Below are 9,286 nucleotides of genomic sequence, written 5' to 3'. Positions count from 1 at the left end.
ATCAGGAAAGAGTTGATGCAGAATCCTTTTACTGGCTTTACAGATATATATATTTTTTTAAAGAATCAGCAAAAGACAGACAAGCAATTACAGAGGTTGCTCATTTCTCACCATCAAATAATGCGGTTTCCTCTTTTGCCTGCAGGATTAGTCCAGGATCTGGAGATGGAATAAATAAATTCAAATGTTTCAGCATTTGTTTTATATTGATGAAGTACCTCGTATGATCGGTAATTTCTTAAATGTTCAGTTTGTAATTTCAGTGTCACTATAGTGACACAAAATGGAATCTGTTTACACGTCTTGTTATACAAAAGCAACTACCGGTAATGGAGTTTGACTTGGGTTGGACTACCCTTCTGAAATGTACTACCCTAAACTGGTTTGCTGGTCTTAGTTGGTTTCTCAGACTCATCAGACTGCTATGTTGGCTAGTTTTAGAGAGGTTTGGGGCAACTTTTCAGCTATTTAGGCTGAAAGAGAAGCACGACTATAATAGCTAAAGGACAGTTTGGCTAGGCTGGCAGACCAGCTTAAACTAAAAATGATTGACAGTTTACAAAGATTTATGAACCAGTGCACAGTGTAATGCATTACAAGAAATGCAAGTAATCTAATCAGATTCAAGTAACTAGTAAAGTAATGCATTTCTTTAAAATTTACAACAAAATATCTGAGCAACTTTTTCAAGTAAATAATGCAAGTTACCCATGTTTGTTTTCGCATTTGTTGACTGACACCTCATGAGAGTCATGTTGAGAAAAATCAGGAGTAAAGTGCAAGCATTGTGTGCGCAGAGTGAACATGATGGTTATTATAGTTCTAAACTAAATGTGAGCAGGTATTTACTCGTACCACATGCACAAAAAACAGATTCGGTACTCCTCGAAATGAAATGCAAACGCTGAATATTACGCAAACCTGCAATAATTAAATGTTAAATAATACAAATATAGCCTACTTTATGTATTTAATCTCACTTTATTAACCAATGTCTTTGCTGCAGACCTTCGATGATCCAATTAAACCATCTAATAAGCAAAATTACTTTAGTTAAACATCACATTTCTGTTTCATTTTATTTTTTATTGCTGAAGTAGCCTACAGTAAATAAGAGTGTTCAACTTTCTTCAACTGCGTCTTCTGGAATCCAGAATGGCAGCGCAACTGAAAGGTTTGATTGAGCTGCGCCCTCTACTGTACAAGCGTGAATTAGCATTTCACTTTTGGTGTGAAAGAAAGGGCCTTTACATTTGCCAGAAATATAACTTTTGTTTTTTTGTTATTGAAAAAAACTAAACAAGCAAGCAAGCCCAGCTCAGGTGAGAAACAATTAACGCAAAAGTAATGTAACACATTACTTTTCAATAAGAGTCAATGTAATTAGTTACTTTTTTAGGAAGCCTACGCATTCCTTTTCAAGTTAGCTTTCCCCAACACTGTCAGTGCAGTTACTTACTTTGTTTGCCGCAGGTCTGCAGGCATTCCTTTTCTGAACTAAAACGGTTACGGTTACCGTCACAGCCCCCGTACCAGAAGGGTAAACATGCATCAACTGCTTCTTTATAATACCACTGCTGCATATATTCCCCACAGACGGTTCCTCTGTCACTGTTCAGGTGACAGAGACCTGAAAGCAAAACGCTTATTTACTAGTAAGCCATGACAATGATGCTGGAAAATCATTTAAATAAGTAGCTTTTAAATAAAACTGCCTAAGTTTGCAGTAAAGTTGGTTTAAGCACTAGAGGCACGGTGATGTGAGCAGAGATTTGTACAGTAAGAACATACTGTCTGTGCGGTCAATCGGAGACTCGACTAATGAGTCTCCACGGCCTGATGTATGCTGGTCCTCAGTCTCCTTCTGTGCAGTGTCTTCTTCCTCCCTTTCCTCTTCCACCACCACATTTGGGTATACAGCGGATGGCAAAGGAATCCTAGGAAATAGCTTTTGTTTTGACACTGAGCACATAATGGATATTCACAAACAGTTGAGCCAATTTTTGCACAAAATATTTTAACACAAAAATCTTTATCTTATTGAACAGGCACCTGCCTTTTTTCTACAGCATGTAATAATCTTTCTATTATCATTATAAATAAATAATAAGTAATAAATATATTTATTTATTTCACATGTATTTTATTAACATGGATCTTAATATATATATATATATTAAGATCCATGTTAATAAAATAAATGTGAAATAAATACATTTATTTATTATTTATTTGTGTAAATAATATATATTAGAATTTACATGAATAAATATATAGATACATGTATTGCAGGTTTAATTATTAAGCCACATCTTATTAAAATCTTGTGTAAATTACATAATATAAATAAATTGTAAATAAATAAATAAAGTATTTATTATTTTATTAACCTGCACCAGCACCAGCCTCTTTTATATGTAAATAAATAAATACAGAGGTTAGTGCTCAATGTTACTGCCATGATTTCAAACAAACAGATGTTTCACATTAGATGATGATAGAGCAGGGTTTGTCATGTGATACCTATATACAGGTCTCTCTGCAGCCTCGTAGTCCAAACGCTGACCAGAACCTTGTTGAAAACTACTACACTGACTCTGCAGTGATGGATGAGGGTAGGAGTTCACATTCTCTGCATTCACAAAGAAACTATATTAACACACACAAGTGTATGCATAGTCATCCTTAAAGGGACAGTTCACCCAAAAGCAAGAATGTTGTCATCGTGTACTCCCTCCTGTTGCTCAAAAATGTATGATGTCATGTTTTGGAACAGAAAAAGCTCCAAATGGAATGTCAAGCCTCAAAAAAGGACAAAAAGTATTATATGTATATCATATAATTTGTTTCTCACATAAATCTATTTAACGGCTTCAGAAGAGGTGGAATATAGTGCACAGTCTCAATGGCTTTTATGGTGTTTTTTTGTGATTTCTGAGCGACATGAGGGTGAGCAGTTTTGATTGGGTGAACTATTGCAAAGCTTAGGCCCTCAAATCTGTATTGAATGATGTTAAACACTTACTGCTCAGAATGTGGAAGAACGTCCTCATGAAGCGCTGTGTGTACTCCTGCTCTCCGTGTTTCAAGTGGCCCAGGTGAATGATGTGCTGCTCTAAGGGATAGCTGGCAAGCTCTTCCCCCTGAGTACTGCTGATGTGGTCACCCACCGTCAAGGTGAAGAGAACAACACCCTCGCACTTCGCCACCCTGGAGATTAAGTCCAGCTTTGCTCTGTCCTGAGATGCCATCTCTTCCCCTATGATGGCCAGCACCATCTTGTTCTTGCGACCCTTTGGAGCCGCGAGGATGCCCTGCGTTACGGCGTATTCCATCGCGAGGGCGAGTCTGGAAGAGCCTCCGGTTTGCTTTAGTTCCTGGTAGATGCTTCTCTTCATTATATCACGATCAGAGAACTGTTGGAAGCCAAATATGACTTTCACAGCAGACTCGGCTTCACTGTACGTGGAGCTCTGCTGGTAGACGGCCACTCTTGCATGAGTGTCAACCCCGTTGGGTCGACTGCTCACAACAATCTGATCCAGCACCCCGCCGAGCACCTCCTTCACACCCTCGTACTCGTCGGCCAGGATGCTACGAGAGCCGTCCACAATCACCGCCAAGTCCATGTCCAACTCCTGAGGAGCAGAAGCCAGGTTGGTGCCATCACATTCTCTAGCTGGTCTGCAGGGATCTTAGAAGAGAAAAGAGTGTAGATATGACCACAAAGAAACTGCGGCCATAGACCTCCATAGGATGTTCTGCAGAATTTAAACACACCCATCATTCATAAAGTTCTACACACTTCATTCCTTGAACTTTCATTCATTAAATATTTTTGATTCATTTAATGCTTTCACCTACCTTTAAGAGAGCAGTACTCATAACTTTATTCACACATTAATTTGATGAGAAATGTTGAAATCTTTGCAAATCTGAACACAGTTCATACATTGTACACTCAGGAGATACATCTGAGACTTAAGTTTCAATTTGCACTCCGTTTAATTTAACCCAACTCATCTCCTCAGGTCATTTTGACCTGAAATGAGTTTACTGTAAAACATTTTTTTACAAAAGAGTTGTGTAAGAGCTTGCTGAAAACGTTCACACTTGAAATTGGAATGCACAAAAAATTACTGGTTTCGGTTTTTCTGGTTGTAATAAAAATAGTATCTTTCCCTCGCGGGTCAATTTGACCCCCATAATGAGTGAATGGGAAAGGGGGAAAAATTAGGAATTATTTTTTATTCATCAACAAAAATAATATAAGTCCATCACAATCCAGAACACACACATGCACAAATGAAGGCATGAGACTATAAAACATCCACAATGCGGAACACACACACACACACACACACACACACACACACACACACACACACACACACACTTCAAATTTCCATTAAAATGAATTGGGGGGGGGGGGGGGGTGTTGGGGTGCATATAACGGGGACAATATTAATTTCTTCTTACATTTTTTCAACTAAAAATCAGTCATAATGCAGACTACACATAGATTCGAATTGATTAGATTTGAACATTGGATTGCAAAACAAATTAGCATATTAGAATATGTCGGATGGAGAGAAATAACTGGTGCTTACCAAAGCAGATAACACAACTCTGGATCTTACTGAGAGTAGTGTCCTGTTCTTGCAATCTACCCAGCACAGTGAAGATAAAACTCTGGGTTTCATCTGCCTGCATACAACAAAACATCCCACAAATGAGTTGGTCTACACAAGACCAGTTCACAGTTCAGTTCAGGACAGTTCACTCAAAAGTTTTTACTTTGAAAGTATATTTAAGTGAACAACTTAACTTCTGCTGTGGTAAGTAAGTAAGAGAAAGGAGTGACTTTAAAATTTCATTTTGTACCACAGAAGAAAGCAGGTAAAAGGGTTTGTAAAGACATGAGGGGGAGTAAATGATCACAGAATGTATTGTTTTGCATTAACTATGCCTTCAAATGATTAAAACGTAAAGTGTATGTAACTTTACCTGAAAAGCTTTTCTAATAGAAGGGACATTCCTCAGTCCGATGACCCCGAGCTTAATGTTCAGGGCTTTGTACTCTAGAATGGCCGTGGTGAGGGAGGTTGAATCCTGAGATTCTCCGGCGGAGAGGAAGATTGCTACTTTCCTCATCAGGACACCCTTTCGCACACGCTTCAGGACGTTCCTCCCCACAAACCGCATGGCAGCGCCTATGTTACGCCGGTTTGAAGTGCGTTCCAGGGCGATGTTATTCACTGCATCAATAAGCTGCTTCTTGCGGTGATAGTCGTTGAAGCGGATCATGTATTTGGTGTAGGAACTGTAAGAGACCACAGCCACCCGAGCCCCCGTCGGGCAGCTGCTCTCTGCAACATTGATTTTGTCCAAGAGTCTCAGGACTACAGAACGCATGCGTTCAAAGCCTTGAGGAGTCACATCGTCAGACATGTCAATGCCAATCACAAGATCGGTGGGGTAGGCAGGGCATTTTATGTTATCTAGAGACATATGGGAGAGAAAAGTCATTTTTAATAATGGACATTAAATAAAGTAAAAAAAAATGTTTTGCTTCTCATTTCAGTGTCCTTTATGACATAAAATGTTACCTACTTTTGCAGCACACTGTAAAATAAAATAAAAAAACATAAAAATGTCATTATCATCATCATAATGCTCTTATTATCTATTTTAAGAAAAGAAAAATGAATCGTAAATATTTCTTACAACAGTTGTCTCGAACATATGAGATCAGTTGACAGTCCTACAAAAGATATTTTATTTATAAATATTTAAAAACATGCTTTGCATTTAGACAACAAATAAAAATATCACCGTTCAAAAATACTACCGTTTTTTTTAAAGAATAAAAAAAATTAATTCGTCAAAAGGAACAGAATTCTATTCATCAAAGATTTTTTTTATTAAGCAGCACAACTCTTCTCAACACTGATAATAATAATAATATATGTTACTTAAGAGTCCAAAAATTCAACTTTGACATCACATCTATATATATTAAAATAGAAAACAGTTACTTTAAATTAATATTTTAAATTATATTATTATATTTTGTATGTTTTATAATCGTTTAAATGTTTGGATTTTTGGCACATTGTGTGAACTAAAGTGTTATTTTCAAAATCCTACAATTTCTTTCCAGGTTCAAGTATATATAAATTATTGTACATGTTAAATACAGCAGTAGTAGAGAAAACCAGAAACTTACAGACATCTGTCTGGCTCCTTGTGGTCCTTTTGGGCCCTATGTGAAGAAGAAGACATTGTGTATCACTTCAAATTCCCATGATCATATGATGCAAATAATATTTCCATACCCTGTGTCCAGTCACCCCCTCGCTGCCAGGATCTCCAGGTGTTCCTGCCCTGCCAGCATTGCCCTGTTATCAGACATCCAATTAAGTCTGCTTAAGGTTCACAGAATGAGTAAGAAAATAAAGCTTGTAAAATGTTATTACATACCCCTCTTCCCCTGTTGCCTTTAGGACCACCACCTCCATTTACTCCATTAAAGCCCCGTTCGCCCTGATTTTCAAAGAAGAAACATTGTTCACTCACTAATAGTTACAAAATTTAGACATTCATTTATGAACCAACCGCATTATAGTTACTCCACTGGCAAGTTATGGATGTGAAGTCACCTGAAGTCCAGGATAACCCGGGAAACCAGAATCTCCCTAAAAGAAAAGTAACAAATAAATAAATAAAAAAACATAAATACATGTGCACTTTATGCAGCTTTCTTCACCCGATAAATGGCTAAATAAGTTTCAAAAGGGCTATGTCTAAAAACTCAAAGATTATATGTTTTTTATATGATTATGATTATACATAGCCCAAATGTGCTTTTTGAGAGCAAATTATTGCAGTATAATTCTATATAAACCTTCTGTCCTTTGAGTCCGGGGAATCCATAGCCATCTGCACCATCTTTTCCCTGTTGGTAATAAATAAAAGCCGCGATCAGTTGGTTCATTTGTGTCTAACGGCAAAAAAACAGACTATTAGACAAACTGTTGAATTGTTAAATTTAAGAACAAAATGGCTTTATTGAATGATGATGGATCAGGCCTGACATTGCAGAATTTTTGTAGCTTTTTAAAAAAGTAAGAAAAAAAAGTAACCGGAAGTCCTCTGGGGCCTGGAGGTCCGAAAGATCCCTTATTTCCAGGATCACCTGGCTGGCCCTGTGAGGCAAAAGCATGATGCGCAGGTTTAGCATTAAAGTAAATTTACTCAAAAATAAAAATCTCTTAAAGGTACAACGTGCACAATTTTCTGCGGCTAGAGGGCGCTACATTCCAAACAACAACAACAACAGTGTAGCTTGATGACGATGTGAAGGAGCGTGGAATGATGGGAACTGTCGTTTTCAACTCCACGTGAAAAAACATGTTCATGGATGAAGTAAAGTTCTATTTTTATAAATGTTGCGTTTAATGACATGCTTTTATTTCATTAAAATGAATTAACCGAAGGGAAAAGTAAGGTTTAATACTAAATTGGTTATCATAGATGTTACTGTATATGTCGAATTCATTGTTGTGATAACCCTGCGCAGTTTTACGTGTTCTAAACAATTGTTGTAAAAGTACATTCGAACATACACATCATTTGCCAAAAGACTGATTCATCTTTATGTATAACACATGCTATATTTATTTACATGGCCATAAACACCAGACGTGATAAACAATGTTAATAAACTAAACACAAACCTAAAGCAATAATACTTTACTTACATAAACATAACTATTACCAAATGCTACATTTGGAATATATCACGTACGTTGACGTTTACGTTTATGGGACTTGTCTTTGTCGACAAGAACCAGCTACAATCGGTAAAGAATAATTGTGTTCCATAACGACTGCACGAAACAAGCTAACGTTTGTTGCTTGATAGACGCTACAACTACAACTTCCGCATTTGTCCAGGACTCTGCGCAGTACGAGCGGAAACTGAGGGTAAAGCGGATATGACGCCATTGACTGGCGACTCCCAGCTCACCCCTGCCCTGTTTTGTAGGATCAGTGTGTTACCCCTGTCAGCGTTGGTCGGGCTTGTTTTCAACCGAGTGAACATGTTCAATCAGTGTTTGTTGGTGTCTGTTGGGGCAGTATGAACATGACAGTTATTTTTCATTAAATTCTACATCCAACGGCCAACTTGTTTGTTGCCATTTGTCTGTGGCTGTGCGATGGGAATTGTCCTTATGATATTCTTTGTTTAGATAAAGATTTCAAAGAAAATAATCCATCTCTGTGAGTCCATATAATTCAAGTGAATGGATGCCACTAGGTTGATGCCTGAAAAATCCTACACAGCGATCAGGAATTTTTCAGGCCGAATGGCACGCATTCAATGGCATTATATGGACTCAAGACAAGGATTAATTTCATAAAAATCTTCGTTTGTGTTTATCTGAAGAAGAAAGTCACAACAGGGATGGCATAAGGGTGATAAATGATGAGAGAATTTTAGTTTTTTTGGCTGAATTATCCCTTTAAAAAAGCAGAGATTTATAAATGAAGATTTTTTGTATATATATATATATATATATATATATATAATATATATATATATACTTTATTGTAAATTATTTTTCAAGTTAAAACACAGAAAAAACACTGGCTCGGACTACACACACAAGAGAAAAAAAAAGAAAAAAAATTATTACCAACTATTTATTTTTCTTATTTTATATATATATATATATATATATATATATATATATATATATATATATATAAAAAGTAAGAAAAATAAATAGTTGGTCCGATATATAAAAGTACATTAGTAAAAAGCTGCATAAAAGACTAGGTGCCCACCCAGAAGGGATATGCAGCCTAAACCTTAGAGAAGTCACTGGGGGCCGACTGAATTGTTAACTTGAAAAATGAAGAGGTTTTAAAAGAGGTCACTCACCTTCTGTCCCCTGGAGCCAATGCTTCCTTTAATTCCTGGCCTTCCTGGAGAGCCAGGAGATCCCTGTGTAAAAGAAACCAACAACATACCATTGATGGCCAGATGTGGTTTATTAGATATTAATGCCAATAATAACCAAACAAAGTGGTCAATTCATTCTATTTCAACATGTACCTGAGGTCCAGGTAGACCTAAAAAACCTTTCTGCCCTACCGGACCAGGTGGACCGAAAGCACCCTGAACAGAGACAGAAAGACTCAAATTATAGGTGGCACAAGCTAAAAAAGATAGCTGAGGAAATAAATGGTACAGTAGTTATTGATAGATTTAAAAATA

At 37.0% G+C, this 9,286-nt stretch overlaps 1 protein-coding gene across 3 annotated transcripts in view; it reads right to left on the bottom strand.

The window, feature by feature from the left end:
- Window positions 1-9,286, bottom strand: part of col6a4a (collagen, type VI, alpha 4a) — a 32,996-nt gene that overhangs the window by 626 nt on the left and 23,084 nt on the right. The window contains exons 24-41 of one of the 3 annotated variants that reach the window (XM_079624648.1): window positions 9,125-9,187; window positions 8,951-9,013; window positions 7,146-7,208; window positions 6,908-6,958; window positions 6,663-6,698; window positions 6,484-6,546; window positions 6,339-6,401; window positions 6,230-6,265; window positions 5,728-5,764; window positions 5,614-5,625; window positions 5,008-5,501; window positions 4,611-4,707; window positions 3,026-3,694; window positions 2,524-2,632; window positions 1,792-1,937; window positions 1,460-1,630; window positions 709-740; window positions 112-159 (exon numbers count right to left, since the gene is read on the bottom strand). In XM_079624648.1, coding sequence (XP_079480774.1) covers window positions 148-159; window positions 709-740; window positions 1,460-1,630; window positions 1,792-1,937; window positions 2,524-2,632; window positions 3,026-3,694; window positions 4,611-4,707; window positions 5,008-5,501; window positions 5,614-5,625; window positions 5,728-5,764; window positions 6,230-6,265; window positions 6,339-6,401; window positions 6,484-6,546; window positions 6,663-6,698; window positions 6,908-6,958; window positions 7,146-7,208; window positions 8,951-9,013; window positions 9,125-9,187 — 2,217 coding nt within the window. In that variant the 3' untranslated portion in view covers window positions 112-147. The remainder of the gene's footprint in view (window positions 1-111; window positions 160-708; window positions 741-1,459; window positions 1,631-1,791; window positions 1,938-2,523; window positions 2,633-3,025; window positions 3,695-4,610; window positions 4,708-5,007; window positions 5,502-5,613; window positions 5,626-5,727; window positions 5,765-6,229; window positions 6,266-6,338; window positions 6,402-6,483; window positions 6,547-6,662; window positions 6,699-6,907; window positions 6,959-7,145; window positions 7,209-8,950; window positions 9,014-9,124; window positions 9,188-9,286) is intronic. The other 2 variants (XM_079624646.1, XM_079624647.1) reach the window with 2 other exon arrangements.

This window comes from Phoxinus phoxinus (genome assembly GCF_949152265.1).
Source record: "Phoxinus phoxinus genome assembly, chromosome: 10".
NCBI lineage: Eukaryota > Metazoa > Chordata > Actinopteri > Cypriniformes > Leuciscidae > Phoxinus > Phoxinus phoxinus.
The sequence above is the reverse complement of the archived record's forward strand: the minus strand, read 5'-3'. Positions and strand labels throughout refer to the sequence as shown.